The 15,813-nt window shown below is 47.4% G+C and overlaps 1 protein-coding gene across 6 annotated transcripts in view; it reads left to right on the top strand.

Annotated features, from left to right (window-relative positions):
• The window catches only part of Traf3ip1 (TRAF3 interacting protein 1), a 34,718-nt gene that overhangs the window by 17,130 nt on the left and 1,775 nt on the right, over positions 1-15,813 (top strand). For 3 of the 6 annotated variants that reach the window (XM_006529896.2, XM_006529898.2, XM_006529899.4), the window contains 8 exons: positions 4,395-4,457; positions 6,575-6,595; positions 7,859-7,943; positions 8,337-8,420; positions 9,165-9,288; positions 9,468-9,504; positions 11,112-11,188; positions 14,160-14,383. In XM_006529896.2, coding sequence (XP_006529959.1) covers positions 4,395-4,457; positions 6,575-6,595; positions 7,859-7,943; positions 8,337-8,420; positions 9,165-9,288; positions 9,468-9,504; positions 11,112-11,188; positions 14,160-14,383 — 715 coding nt within the window. Of the gene's footprint in view, positions 1-4,394; positions 4,458-6,574; positions 6,596-7,858; positions 7,944-8,336; positions 8,421-9,164; positions 9,289-9,467; positions 9,505-11,111; positions 11,189-14,159; positions 14,384-14,698; positions 14,799-15,813 lie in introns of all 6 variants that reach the window. The other 3 variants (XM_006529897.4, NM_028718.2, XR_878327.1) reach the window with 2 other exon arrangements.

The raw sequence follows: 15,813 nt of genomic DNA on the forward strand, positions 1-15,813 counted from the left end.
GCTTGAAGTAAATCTTTAATTAGCTCCGCCCACCACCCTATTTTTCTCCTTCCTTCCTTCCTTCCTTCCTTTCTTTCTTTCTTTCTTTCTTTCTTTCTTTCTTTCTTTCTTTCTTTCTTTCTTTTGAGACTGCGTCTCATTCTATAGCTCAGGCTGCTCTCAAACTTAAGAGTAATCCTCCTGCCTTAGTATCTCAGATGCCGAGATTACAGGTATATGCCACACCTAGCTTGCCTTTCTCTATATTACATGTACGTAATAATTACATTATACATGTTTGACAGGTACATGTATGTGCATAACATGTAAGGTTTATGTCAAGACAGTTTGCTCGTCTTAATACTGATAATAAGATAATGTGGATGAGTTACATTTTTATATCCCCATTGGCTCTACTTAGTTTCATTATGAACTGTCTACCATTAAGGCTTTAAAGAGTGGGTCATTGAGATCTCAGCAGGGAAAGATACCATTGGTCAGTTCTGGCGATCTGAGTTTGATCCCTGGAACCCACATTGTAGAAAGAGAGAAAACTGACTCCCAGAAGTCAATTTCTGACCTTGTCATGTGCCATGGCCTAAACAGACACACACCAATCTATGAGTATAAACCATTTTTTAAGGCCTTAACAAGCATGCCCATGGCTTGTGACACTCCGAACAGTTAAAGCTGGAGAGGAAGAGTGTGCAGGCTAACCTTCACTGCGGGCCCCTGAAGTCTGCTGCGGCTTTAACCACATACTCTGTAGGGAGAGAAGCTTGAGTTGTGCTCAAGGGAAAACATGGTGCCAACTTTGATTTTAGGAGAAAATAAAACTTTCCTGGGACTAACTTGCCTTGTATATACCAGATTTTGTCGAGTTTGTTTTTCTTTTTGTGTGCGTGGTCTATGTTTGTCCACAGGAGTGCATGCGGAGGTCCACATGCAGTGTCTCCTGTAGTGTTTTGTTTTGGGGAGAGCTTCTCCCGTCTGTTCAGTTGAGACTCCTCATCCGAGATCAGTGGGTGAGTCCCACTCTCCTGCTTACCCAGCTCTTGGCCTGGAGCAGCCTTTCAGGTGGCTGGGTCCCTGAGCCATGTTCTTAAGCCCTTGTGTTCCTCTTTGCACATGGGCATGGAGATACCTGCTCTGAGAGCTGTAATCTTTTTAACTGGCAGCTTAGTGGAACCATCAATAAAAAATAAATTGAAATCACTCTTAGGCTTATGTTGAACAGTTTATAAACCTTATCTACAGGTAGGAAGATGTAAGTCCTGACCTTAAGAAGTGTATACCATACTGTTGAATGTTCAGTAGATGAGATGCCGCTGGTAGGGTGAGCAGAATGTTGTTCCCATATTGCCCTCTAGCAGTGTGATTAGGGTTAGGCTCCTATGCTGCTGCTGGGTCACAGGGCAGATACTGTCTTAGATAACCATGGTGAGGAGCAGAGCCTGGGCTCCAGAGTGCCCCAGGTACCTCTTCCCTGACCCTTCTGCCATTGAGTCCTGATGCTGTTCAGGTCTCAGCCAGGAACTAGCCCTGTGCCTGCCTAGCCGCTCTCACAGTCACTAGCACTGTCTCATAGCACAGTTGTTTTAGAATTGAAACTTTACCATCAGCTGTCAGTTCTTCAGTATCTTACATGAGTATGGTTTCCAGATTCACTGTCCTGGTGTCAGCTGAAGTGTCCTTTCCCTGTGACAGCCCTTCATTTCTAAGTCACGTTCTTCAGAGAGGAACCCATCACCCATCTGTCCGTCCGTCTTGTCTTCTCTTGTCCCATCCTATCCCATCCCGTCTCCTTCCTTCCCCTTCCTCCCTTCCTTTCCCCTTTCCCCTTTCCCCTTTCCCCTTTCCCCTTTCCCCTTTCCCCTTTCCCCTTTCCCCTTTCCCCTTTCCCCTTTCCCCTTTCCCCTTCCCTTTCCTTTCCTTTTCTTTTTCATTTTCTTTTTGAGATAGGGTCTCATTATGTAGCCCAGACAGGCTGTGGACACAAGATCCCTCTGCCTCTGTCTGTAGGATCTGAGATGGCAGGTATGCACCATCATGCCTGACCTGTGTTTTCAGAGAAAGCAGCCATCTGCTGGCTGGCCAGACCTGCACATGACGGGTGGGCGCTGCTGAGGGTTTGCCAGAGGAGAGCGTGTGGGTGTGTTTCCATTTCACTTTTCAGGTGTGGTGAGCTCACCAGGAGTCCACCCGTGTCTCCTCAGACATGTGCACCTGCTTCCTGCATGCTGCACTGTAATGTGAGCTTGGCCTGTGCTGTGTGCTAGTCTGGAGTTAGTCATTTTTTTGGCTTTTCTGTGCATCAAGCCATCATTATATTTTCTGCTCACGTTACCTCACTCATTTTGTTTAGTTGCTGTTATCAAAAACACAGCAAAGTACAACAGTGTAGTTCCCACTGCCCTGGCCCTATGCTGCTTTACTTTAGCTTAGGAGTTTTAAATGATTACAACGTACGAGAAAAACATCTGATAGTTTTCTGTAAACACTTCAGCAGGCAGCTCCCAAGCCTAATACGCCAACATAGACATCCTCTAACATAGCCACATTGGATGCAATTATTCTCTGTTTACTATTTGAAATCCAAGCTGTGTTCTAATTATTTAAAAACTTTCCCACTGTTTGAAAATGTGGTTATGCCATCAGATTTAACAGCAGCCCTGCCTTACTAAGCTGACATCTGTGCACAGCTCTTACACAGCACCAGCGTAGTAAAGACTGCTTCAGAATATGGGACAGTGTGGCTCAGGAGTGATGTGCTATCGGTGGAGGCCTAGCTGGAAGTTCAGTCCTCAGGACCTATGTATAGGCAGTCAACTGACTCCACAGCATTGTCTCTGTCTTCCACATGCTTGCCCATGCTCAGGGTCACATCCCTTCACTCAGTAACAGATAAAACCTTATAAACTGTAAAGAGGACGAGTAGAAACCAGTCACCATGGGGAATGTTTGTTAGCTCATACTGGGGGGGCTATAGGAGGATCTGGGGTTCAAGGCCAACCTTGGCTGCATGTTGTATTTAGGAGCAACTTGGGCTACATCAAACAAACTATGTCTTATAAACAAGACAGAATAATGCCCCCCAAACACTCCCTACCCCCCCCAAAAAAAAACAAAAGTAGACAAAACTCAACAGAACAAACCCAGTAGAGCTTGAGTAGGGTAAAATTGTGTGAAATGTCTGAGCTCAGAGGTGCAGCTCAGAGGTAGGGTGCTGGGCTCCCCAAATCAATAAATTGATAAAGGCAGACAGACAGACAGAACAGACAGTGTGGTGGCTTCCCATGGACAGACAGTAGTGTTTGTACTTCCCAGGAGGCCGCTGGCCTTTGTAGAGCAGAAATGCTGGCACTTACAGGGCCAGTGCGACCGACAGCGTGGACTTGGCATAGCTCATGTTCCAGCACAGCCTGCAGGGGTCCTCGTGCAGCGGCTGCGCGTAGCTGCCGAGCCTGCTTCTCTTAGGTCTGAGAGTTTCACGTCCATTCTTCAGCTGTGCTTTATAAAACATTTACGGCACCTTCTTACTTCATTAGGCTGTTAGGCCAGTATTTTTATAAATTGAAGGAAAGTTTCCTGGTAAAGGCACACACCACTAGGTTATGTAGCCCTTCCCAACTGGAGTGGCCATTTAACCCTGGCAGGCTGTGGTGGGGATTTAACCCTGGCAGGCTGTGGTGGGATTTAACCCTGGCAGGCTGTGGTGGGATTTAACCCTGGCAGGCTGTGGTGGGGATTTAACCCTGGCAGGCTGTGGTGGGACTGCTTCTTTGAATGGTGGGTTTCGGGAAGCAGGCTGTTTAGTTCCCTGGGCCCTTGAGTGACGAGTCACTTTCAGAGTTGAGCCCACTGCCATATGTAGCCTGCCCTGTGAATACCTCTTTTTCCCCTTTGCTTTTAATATTGGAAGTATTTTATTTTCCACCTATTATGAACTTTTTTCCATTTTTGACACTTGAGCATTAGTAATCAGCAGAAAATGTTTAAGACTCTTTAATGTGTCAAGACATGTGTACCACGTCAAAAGTATTTTCCTTTTTCTCTTTCCCTCCTGATGTGCCAGGTGGGTGAAGCTTAGCTTTCAGGCCTGGCTGGTGGGAGCTGGTATAACTGGTTCTGGGGATGTGGGGCCAGACTGTTTGGCTGGGGAGTTACCAGTCTCAGCTGGCCTGAGGTCCTGGCCAGGTTCTTGGAGCTCTCCTCCTGCAGCAATCCCAGAGCCACACATTCTTAGAAGCTACCCTTGTCGTCATCCTTGGCGTGTAGCAGTGTGGGAGAACTCAGACGTGTAAGTGCTAGGCAGCCCTTTAGTCGCAAGCCCTTCAGGGCGCAGTCTCGTGCCCAGCTTTGAACTCTTTATGTCAGGATCAGAGAAGCCAATACTAACTGAACGAGTATTTCAGATGATAACTCAGCTAGTCTGTGGCGGGAGAGCGCTGAGCCAGAGCCAGCAGTAAAGCAGAAAGGTAAGAATGACCCCTTCACACCTCTTGGTGGGAGGAGACTGAGCAGCCTAGAGGAAGCCAGCTGCCAGGCACCAATGTCCTCTCAGGGTGCAGCCAGGGCTGAGCTTACGCTTGATGTGGCAAGGGACTCACTCCTGTCTTTCCCATAAAGACCATTCCTTGGTAGCACAGGCAAGACACTCTTGGGCCCTAATGTGAAGTGGTGGCATTTGTGACCTTAGGGGTGTCACAGATGATCTCTAAAACAGGTTCTAAGGCCACTGCTCAGAGCCCTGCAGGGCACTCCTGCTCAGAGGACTTTAGACAGCCAAAAATGTGGCTGCCGCGTGATGGTCTGTGGTGGCTCCAGTCTGGATGGACGTTTTCTTCAGCTACTTTTACCTTACAAAGGACTATGGTCGAACACCCTCAGGTGATCCCAGAGCCTGGGAGCCTCCCGCAGGCTGGCCTTGTGCTACTGAGTGCAGCCAGGTGAAGGATGATGTTTGTCAACTAGTTTAAATACAGAGTGTTTGCGAGTTACTATGTCAGGACCAAGGCCATGAATGCATGGGAAAGAAGGGTGGCGGGGGCTGCCTGCTCTGGAGGTGGTACAGGAGCTGAGGTGAAGCTGCAGACACAGAGAGAAATCATTAGACAGGAGATGCTGGAGGAGAGGGGTAGGGGACTGAGGGTGACCTGGGAAACAGGAGAGCCTACCATCCTTCCTCACAGGAAGGTGTCCCCAATGAAGCTCACGGCCAGGAAGAGTTGCGTTGGCTGGCATGTTGTAGTAGAAGCATGAGAAGCAAACTGTGGGCAGGGGAGAGTAGAGGGCCCAGCCAGGTCCTTGGAGACTTCATGCAGTCATAGTCAGGAGGTCTCAGTGCTTTGGTGCAGAGCACTGGGAAAGGTGACGTTTATGGTAATGGTGACATAGATCAGGTTAGATTTCAAAAGCTCTGTGTTCACTAAGGCTTGAAGATCAGAGCAGAGGTGAGCAGAGCCTAGCCCAGCCTGCAGGAAACAGCAGGTCTATGGGCAGGCAAGGACCTAAGGATGCTCTTGTGCCCTCTTCCTAGATTGAGTGGAATCCCTCATGCCGTTGCCTAGAGCACTGTTCTGGATTCCTACTGCTGTCTCTGGTCCCCTGCAGTTTCATACTGACTTAGTGTCTAGTCCCTGACCAATTACCCTGCTCTGTGTTGAAACATTGGGGTTTCCTGGGGCCTGCAGAGAAAAGATCCTAGCTCATTTTTTCTTTTGTTTGGCCTCAAGAACTCCTGCCTCCCGCAGATTACTCTGTCTAGGAGCTCTGCTGCAGTGCTCATGAGAAGATGTCCTGTGTACTCATGTGGCACATGCAGGGCTGCTCTCCTATGGAGACATGTGAACGTGTGCTGCTCTCTCCAGCAAGGTGCTCCTCCCCTCAGCATGCTGCCCTTTTGTAAACATGTTCTGGATGTTAAGTGTGTCACAAGGATTATGTGCCTTCAGTTTTGTTGTCTGGGAGTGCCCCAGTTGGAACCCAAGGGACTTCTGGATGTTTGGCAGGCTGTGCCACTCCCACATCCCCAGCCTGCAGCTTTGGTCTCGAATTCACCCTGTGGCACTTTTGACTGATTGGGCCATGTTTGTGCGCAGAGTGTAGCATGTGAGGAGAAAGGACCCTAGTGACAATGCTGTGGGAAGCTGGTGGAGACGTAGTGTCAGTTCTGGTGGGTGGGCTGAGCCTGCTGGTCCTGCTGGCCCAGCATGCTTCTTGTGGCTTTGTGACTTGAGTATTCGCTTCCTTAGCTCTGTGGCGTAGGTAGTCCTTCACATTCCTTTACTTTTTTTTTTCGTTTTGTCTTATTTTTTTGACACACGTTCCTCTATGGGTAGCCTTGGCTGTAAGAGATCAGCCTGTCTCTGCCTCCTGAGTGCTGGTGTGGGCCACCACGGCCAGGCCACAGTCTCCCTCTAATGTGCAGTTTTATGGTTCTGGTTGGCCATAACAGACTGGTGGCGAGATGCTAGAGAAAGGCCCGGGGACCCCTGTCCCTAGCAGCTGTATTTCCCCTGATTGCTCAGCGACCACTGTGCTGTGGCTCCCTTACATAAAGGCTAATTTCCTGATAATTCCTCTTCTTTTCTAGGTGACTCCCCCAGCGATGCAGGTGAGAGCACTTCTGATGTGTTGGGTGTTGTCATGCGTGCGCACATGTCAAACGGAGTCTCAGTTCTGTGCTTAAAAACTGTTTTTTTACTTTAAAGAAATATACCTGATGAATCTATTTTGCTGTGTTTTAAGTTTCCATTTTGTATGTGGGCCATACACATTTCTGTGTTTGAATTTTGAAAAGGTCACATTTCAGGGTTCTTTCTAGTGCATAATGTTTGTTTCTTTTCTTTCTTTTCTTTTCTTTCTTTCTTTCTTTTTTTTTTTTTTTTTTTTTTTTTTTTGGTTTTTCGAGACAGGGTTTCTCTGTATAGCCCTGGCTGTCCTGGAACTCACTTTGTAGACCAGGCTGGCCTCAAACTCAGAAATCCGCCTGCCTCTGCCTCCCGAGTGCTGGGATTAAAGGCCTGCGCCACCACGCCCGGCATAATGTTTATTTCTAATGTTAAAATTCTAATTTTACTGTTTTATGAAGTATAAATTTATTTTGTTTTAAATAGTAGAATAAATTCTATTGTCTTAGTAATTTTGATTTGTGACTTGCTGTCTTAGCCTTTTTATTAAAATGAAAAACACTGTGTTTTAGCCGGATGATCCTGCCCACTTCCAATCTCAGCACTTGGGCGGTAGAGTCAGGGAGACCTCCATAAGAGAGCTCCAGGCCATTCAGGGCTACCTAGTAAGACTTTGTCTTAAAATACAAAGAAAATTATGTACTGACTGTTCAAAGAATACAGCACCCAGTGTAATTGTAGATACTTTAGAAATGGAGTCCAGCGTGACAAAGTGAAAGGCATTTGATGGTCTTTGTTTTTATAACTGAAGCACACACACTCCTGGGGCCCCCGCGGGAGTGACTGAGATCTGTCACTGTGCTCTGTGAGGAGTGCACATGTGAGTGGGCTAGAGCTTCTGAGCGATTGCCACACTGTCTGTCTGTCCGTCCGTCTGTGCACGATGTTCTTTTCCTCAGGCTCAGTTCTTTTGGCTCCATCACCCTTTATTCCTTGATTGGTCAGCCACTGTGCATTAGCAGAACTTGAGTGTGCCCATGTCCCCAAATGTCCACATTTAGATGTCTGACGTCTGTCAGTTTTAACCTCATCAGTGATGGGTGAAAAGAGTTCATTTGCATTTCAATTATTTGACTGATGCCTTTTCAGATGTTTATATTTAATTTGTTGATATTTATATTTGAGTAAATTTATTTTTGTTACTATTGAGTTCTTTTTGAATGCTGATTGGATTGTCCCCTGTTCAGAAGTAGAAGCTGGACCTGCTGGCCAAGATAAGCCGGAGGTGATGGAGAATGCGGAAGTTCCCAGTGAGCTTCCCTCCAGCCTCAGGTGTGTCCTCCGCTGGGGTTTGGGAGTGTGGTCATGCCTAGGACAGTGTGGGGCTTCCTGCCATAGCATCCGCTGCCCAGTCAACACTTGTTCTGTGGCGTAAGGGATTATTTGTGCAAAGCAAGCGGAAACTACCTGTCTAGTTTTCTTGTACCTGAGTTGGAGCATTGTACAGTTTGGAGAAGTTCCTAGTAATGGGAAGGCCTGTGGTGCTCTGATGAATGGCAGCTGTGCCCATTGAATGGGGCTGGTGTTCCTCTGCAGAGAGTCTGAGTGTCATGCCGACCGTGGCATGGGAGTGAACACTAGTGCTGGCCTGCCTATTTGTCCTGTCCACATTGAGATTTGTGTGTGTTTCACAGTCTGTTTTTTTTCCTTCCAATATTTTTTTAGAAGAATACCTCGGCCTGGGAGTGCACGGCCAGCACCTCCCAGGGTCAAACGACAAGAGAGCACAGAGACACTGGTGGTAGACAGGTGAGGCTGCCTGGCCAGGGGGTTCTAGTCACAATGAAGCCACACTCCCCAGTGCTGGACTGTGGGATGCCAAGGTCTGGGCCTGTGCTGAAAGACTTGGTAGGGTGTAGTACTCAGTACTAGGAAAAAGAAAAACTTACCTTGAAGAAATAGAGGATTAGATCACTGCCTTAAACCACAGAGCAGCAAGCATTCCAGATTGGCAAAAGGGAGAAATACGTGTGTTCATGTATCAGATGCCTCAGAAAGCATGGGCCAGCACTGGCTGTGTTTCCCTGACCTCTAGATAGAAGACTGTCAAAGTGTAAAAAGGAAGAGAGCTGAAGGTGTAATTGTGCAAGAGTTAAACAACAGGTACTCCGAGCTGAAAACACGGCAGCGGTATTGGATAGAGGCGTGGCCCTGTGAAAGGGGTCGGTCCCAAGTCACGTGACCCACAGGGCCCACTTGTGCCACCCTTGGTCTATCTTAGAGTCAACGTCAGCAAACAGGGCAGAGCCAAAGGACTAGAAAGGCTGGGGTAGAGGGCTGGGGTGGCCTGGAGCTCTGGGCAACATGGAGGCTGTTGTGTGGGAGGTGATATTCTCCCTGTTCCCACTGTTCCCTGAGAGTTCCCTTCACCTGTCTGGGGCAATGGCAGTTCAGCTCCTTTCTGAGAACTGTGGTATTTCCAGATGCAAGGGGCTGACAACAACTGGTGGCTGATGGGTCGTCACTTCTAATGTAATGACTCTTGCTGCTTAGGTCGGGAAGTGGTAAAACCGTCTCCAGTGTGATCATCGACTCCCAGAACTCTGACAATGAGGATGACGAGCAGTTTGTGGTGGAGGCTGCCCCTCAGCTGTCAGAAATCGCAGACATTGACATGGTTAGTTTCCCCGAGGGCCCTGTTCTTAGGCACACGTTCAAAAGTGAGGACTTGGCTTTTCAGCTTATGTAGACACAGTTTCTCTAATTTTTCAGTGAGCTGTCTGGTTTCTTTGTGTTTTTGTTATTTATTTATTTTGAAGTAACAAGGCTTCCCTGATCTCTCTCCTTTCCGCTCAGGTGCCGTCAGGGGAGCTGGAGGATGAGGAGAAGCACGGTGAGTATGGACCGTGCTCTTGTCGGTGTGTGTGTGGGCTCTCTGTGTCCTCTGAAGATGCAAGTGGCCATCCTGTGCCACAGGGTCCTAGGAGGGACACTGTTGCTGCTGCCATGTGGGCCTGGGGGAGCCATAGAACCTGAGATCAGAGTGGACTCCAAGCATAGTGGCATCGTATCTTGTCTTTCCAAGAAACTGTGTCTATACATGCTTATATGCACACATGAACATGAGAATAGAATTTGTTATGTAGCCCAGGCTGTCCAAAACTCTCCATTTTCCTGCCTTAGCTTCCTCAACAATGGAATTCTAGGCATATGCCACATCCAACTCAGTTTTGGTTTTTATTCATGTAATTCTTCCTGTGGCTTTAAGGTTAACTGTCCATAGCCAGCTGCACTGAGAGGTGTACATTTGTTTTGTGGTTGTTGTTATTTGCGGCAGGGTACCATTGTGTGGCTCTGGCTGGCCCAGACTTCACTGTGGAGATCTCCTTTTGATCATTTTCTTGCTTCTGTCTTGTGAATGTTGGGACTATAAGTTTGCACCACCCCACCCAGTGCTGAGGTCTAAGACTTCTCCTTTGTTCTTTCTCCCTATATTCCTCTCCCTGATAGTGCAGGTGAAAATGTGACTGGGGGTGGGGGTGGGGGTGGGGTTGAGGGCTCATAAGAGAGGGCAGCTCATGATAGAATGTTGACTGACATTCTGACACTTCTCTCCATCCCCCTATTATCCACCGCTTCACTCCTCTTCCCGTAATGTTCCTAAGCCTTGGAGGGCGGATGAGGGGTGCGGTGTAGATGTCCCACTTGTGGCTGAGCTTGTGTTGACACTTTGGTTGTGAGTTTGCACATTAACCATCGTCTGTGCATACAGACATACAGACTTAGTGGGTAGTTTGATGCTATGTCCTTTTAGTAGAAAAGAAGTTTTCCTCTGGGGCTGGCAAGCTCCCCAAGCATAAGTTTTGGGCCACATGTACAGGACTATATTGAACTTTCCTTCTGTGCAATGGGTCTCAAACTCAGTCAGAAAGTGGCTGGCTGCCTGCATAACACTGGTGCCACTGTAGCACCCATGGGTGCATCATGCCACACTGGCCATTGTTGAAGTTCACAGGGTTCACAGCTCGGTTACAGTGTTGATAATACCACACCCAGCATCGTACATATTCTTGTAAAACGGTATTTTTAAGAAGATGATTTTTCATAAGTAATTTACACCATGGAGAATTCTAGAAGTTTAGTATTCCTGCCCAATCTAAAAGAGGCATCAGCACTGTGAAACCATTATAATCGCTGTTTGCATGGGTAGTTACATTTTGGGGTGTTAATCACATTCCTTTTTTATTTCCAAACCTCCTATCTGTGACCCTGTGACAAGCCTTTGGGACCCTGTGACAAGCCTCTGGGACCCTGTGACAAGCCTCTGCCAGTAGAAGGTGCTGCTGTGGTTTGTCTTAGCATCCGAGGAAGGCATTTTGATATGGAAAGAGGAGGGATGAGAATTCAGCATTTATCTCATCTTGAGATGAGATCCAAGAGTAATGAGCAGCTCCTGGGGCAGATAAGAAGCCATAGCTGAAACCTACTGATTTTTAACAGGTGGGCTCGTGAAGAAGATCTTGGAGACGAAGAAGGATTATGAGAAATTGCAGCAGTCTCTCAAGCCTGGTGAGAAGGTAAGGAGCAGGCCTGACATGGTCGTTTGAAAAGTCCTTTACATGTTACAGTGTTCATTGATTTAAAATCAGTAATGCAGGTCACGCGCTTCAGTGCCATTCCCCTCATAGCTGAGGCACAGAGAGCTCGCAGCTCTGGTCTGTGGAGTCCCGTTCCCCGGCTCCCTAGGTGGTGTTTGGGTAGCAGCTGTTTGGGAGGCTGCTGTGTCTTCATTGCACAACGTCCCTCTGTCCTGGCCTGCTCATTCTTCCTGGCTGCTGTGACAGTGACAAGCTGACTCTTGGCCCTGGGTCAGTGTGGACTGAGAGCTGGGGATTTGTAGGCCTGCATCTTACTGTGAGTTCTGTGTGTGTCTTGCTCCTAGGGCCTTTCTTACTGGCACATACTGTCCTGTCTGCCGTCAGCCCCCAGGAAGGTCAGAGGCAAACACAGGAAGCTTCCGCAAAAGAAAGGCTAAGTCATACTAAGTAGGAGAATGGGACATTGAAACACGGTGAATGAGTTGGTGACTTCGGTGGTTTCAATGAGAATGTCCCTTGTCAGATCTGACATCTGAGCACTTGGTTGTCAGTTGTCGTTGCTGATGTGTGCAGCCCCTGCAGTGAGATTGCACTTGTTACCTTTTATGCCTTGTAAGGCTGAAAAGTCTGGTAATTTAGCTAAGATCTCTGTGAATTTAAGGCCATCTTGATCTAGAGACTGAATTCTGGAACAGCCAGGGCTACACAGTGAGACCTTGTTTTAAAAAAACAAGCAAATAAACAACAACAACAAACCAAAAACAAAATAAACAATACAAAACTGAGGGAAAGCCCGGTAATTCCCATTCAGATTGTATTAGTTTCCTTTGTTTATTTCTTCGATGACTTTCCACCTGTTGTAGCTTCAAACGCTTCACCTCCGAATGACACACACAGCCTTCTCATGTTGCGTTTTAATTAAGGCAAACAGTCTGCAGCGAGTTCTGTTTAACTGAGTTCCCTATGAGAGGGATTGTGGTCTCTCGGTGATGGGGGTGTCACGGCACAGATTCTTACTTGACCACTAGGTGGCGTGGTGTCACCAGCCATGTCCCAACTCTCAGGGACCGCTCTAGAGCGTGGTCTTTGCTGCTGATGCTCAGTCCCAGACACAAGTTGTTTTTGTTTGTTTGTTTGTTTGTTTTTTGTTTTGTTGTTGATGGTGGTGGTTTCTTTTTGGTTTTGGCTCAGTTCATCTGTGGTTCTTATATTCTTTGAGTTGATTACTTAGGGACATTGTTTCCATTGACATTCTGTGGGGGGTAGGGTGGGAGGACAGAGGGGACATACTTATTGTTGTTTCCTCAGTGACCTTAATAGCAGTGATATCATAGTAGTAGCAGCAGTAGTAATTATATTGCCATGATTTGTTACCTTCACAAAAGCTTAAAGAGGGGTCTGTCAGTTTGGGGGGACTTGGGGTTGCTTTATAAGGAAATAAGGTGATGACTTTTTGTTCTTAAGTGCAGAACACAGTCATAGTGTCTGTCATGTGGCCTGTGCATTCTTACCTTGTCTGCATAGTCATTCAGGGGAAGGAGGCTGGGCCTCAGAGCGAGTGCGTGTGCAGAGCTCCGGGGGCACAGCTGTGGTGGGCTGAGTGTCTGAGGCTGGAAGGGCTGAGTTGGTTCTTGGTGAAAGTGACACTGACATTGTTTCATTCACAAGTCGTAGTAGGGGGCTGGTGAGATGGCTCAGTGGGTAAGAGCACCCGACTACTCTTCCGAAGGTCAGGAGTTCAAATCCCAGCAACCACATGGTGGCTCACAACCATCCGTAACAAGATCTGACTCTCTTCTGGAGTGTCTGAGGACAGCTACAGTGTACTTACATATAATAAATAAATCTTTAAAAAAAAAAAAAACAAGTCGTAGTAGTTAAAAGCAAGGTTGTGGTGGCCAGAGCTGGACTGCACGGTATCTGTGTCTCTGAGAAGGACTGGTGCAGAGGCTGCCTGTGAGATCCAGTTGCTGAAACAGGATCCCGGAGTATGAGACTGGCCCGTGTGGTTTCAACGACGCAATGAAAGACTTCTACTTAAAAAATCATGAGCGAACCCTCCATCTCCTAAGCTATGCTTGGTGCACTCCTGTCATCCCAGCACTCAGGAGGTGGAAACAGAAGGATCGGGAGTTCAAGGTCACCCTTGGCTACATAGCATGTTTGAGGCCAGCTGAGACCCCATCTCAGAACAAAACAAAACCCAGACCTACCAACCAAAGACTGCCATGTGCTTCATACTCGGCCCCTGCCTGTGGGTTGCACCATGGACAGTTGTCGCGAAGGCCTTTATGCTCAAATCTGAGTTGAATGGCTTTTAAATGCAGATGTAATTAGCTTTCTTTGGTGCTTACATGCCTTCTAAGCATGGGTGGGAACCCTGGAAGCTGTGGGCCAAAACACAACTTTCTCCCTTCAAGTTGTTTTCCCCACGTTTTCTGTCACAGAGACAGAAAGCTGAGTAATGCACACATGACCTAGCAAGTGTGCATCAAAGCATTTACTTAGAAAGAATGAAACTTACATTCACACACAAATCAACCGTCGTCAACCCAGTTTCTCCTGCCTGGCACCAGGCATTGCTGATTAAACTGCACTTAGAGCCACTGGTGCTCCTGGACACACTTTCATGTACTCATTTCCATCAGAACGTCACCTTCAGTGACGTGTCTCTGTGTCTCTTGTCCCTCTTCTGATTAGATTGTCTGCTTGCTGCTACTGAGCTTTATGTTCTCTGAATTGTGTTTACTGCACGTGTCTTTGTGCAGTGTATGATTTGCCAATATTTCCTTTGTCATCTCAGCTCCTTTTTAAGGACTCTGCAGGGTAAACTTTGTCGTTTCTGATAAGTTCATCAAGTTTCCCTTCTGTGGGACCTGCTTGGGGTGCTGCCTCTAACCTGTCTAGCATGATCCTAAAGGCATTCTCTTCCTCCCTGCTATATCCAAAGGAGAGATCACTCATCTTTGAGTCAGCATGGAAGAAGGAGAAAGACATCGTTTCCAAGGAGATAGAGAAGCTCCGCGTGTCCATCCAGACCCTGTGTAAGAGTGCGCTTCCCCTGGGAAAGATCATGGACTACATCCAGGAGGACGTGGACGCCATGCAGAATGAGCTGCAGCTGTGGCACAGTGAGAACAGGCAGCATGCCGAAGCCCTGAGCCAGGAGCAGAGGTGGGGGCTTCGGACAGACGGGACGACCGGGTGACGGGGGGTGGGGGGCTGAGTGAGATACTGACAAACTCGGAATTGTAACGGAAAGGAAGAGAATAGCTCCTGGAGACAGGATTATTAGAGAGGTACCTGGTGTTTGTAGAAGCATGTGACTATTAACTTGTAGGCTTTTGTCCTTCAGAACATGTGATTTGACTGAATGAGAATCTCCAAGTCCATGTTACAGAAGAGCTGAGTTGTAGCTGGGTCTGTTCTTTCCTTTCCTCCCTCCCTCCCTCCCTTCCTTTTGATGTTTTGTTTTGTCTTTTGAGACAGGGTCTCACAGTTTAGCCTGGCTAGCCTGGTATTCATTTTGTAGACCAAGTTGGCCTTGATCTCACAGAGATCACCTGCATTATGAACAGTGTGATTAAAGGTATGTACCAGCATAGCCAGCTGAAATTGTACTCTTTTTTTTCCATTTTTTTCAAAATAATTTTATAGTAGAATTACATCCCTTTTCCTGTTACCATTCCTCCCTCCATTCCCTCAAGTTGATAGCATATTTTTTATTAGCATTGTTACATACATCTACATATATGTATGAATGTGTATGCACAAATATAGAACTGTACCTCCTAAGTCCACTTTTGTTGTGTGTATATGGTTTCAGGACTTCCTGATTTTTTTATTGGATAACTCATTTGGGGGCTCTTTCTTACTAGTCTTATATTAAAGAGTCTCGTGCATTTAAAAATATGCCACATGATGGGACATAGGACATCACCAATAGTATTGGTGCTGATGCAGCATGTACAGAGTTAGCCCAGAGAAAGCCTCCCTTGTAAAAGTTGATCCTGCTCTCATGCAGCAGAGTGTGTGTGCTGGGGTAGGGACTGGCTCTCTGTGTTGTATTAATGGTCTACTTACAGGCTTTACAAGCCTGAAGGGAGAGGTGATGTTCGACTCCAGCGTTTTGAAGTATATCCTGTGCTGGGTCCAGTGCTCAGCCCAGCAATGAAGCGGTCAGCTGACCCTGCTGAACAAATGAGCCGGGCCTGGGCCGAGAGTCTGTGTAAGCCCTGTGAGTGCTATACTGAGGAGGGTGTCTCCCGGCAAGGAGGCACTGGTGCAGGCTGTGTCCGGTGTCTGTGGGACCTCGGCAGTCCACTTCCTTGCTGCTGCTGGGTCTCTTTTGTGTATGTACTGTAAGGATTTCAAGCCTGTCCCTGAGGAGAGGCTAGCTCCTCTTCATTTTCCTTTTTAAGGGAAATCTCACATGGGCTAGGGGAACAGCTCTGGTAGAGTGCCTGCCTAGCATATGAAGCCTGGGTTCTCTTTCTGCTTCTGTAGGAAGGAAAGATAAGCCACCAGCACCTCAGGCTGGATTGTACTCCTGGCCTGCCAGCTGTGAGTGGTGCCTGTCGTACCATCCTTAGGGCTCTGACACT

This window comes from Mus musculus, chromosome 1, assembly GCF_000001635.26.
Source record: "Mus musculus strain C57BL/6J chromosome 1, GRCm38.p6 C57BL/6J".
Lineage (NCBI taxonomy): Eukaryota > Metazoa > Chordata > Mammalia > Rodentia > Muridae > Mus > Mus musculus.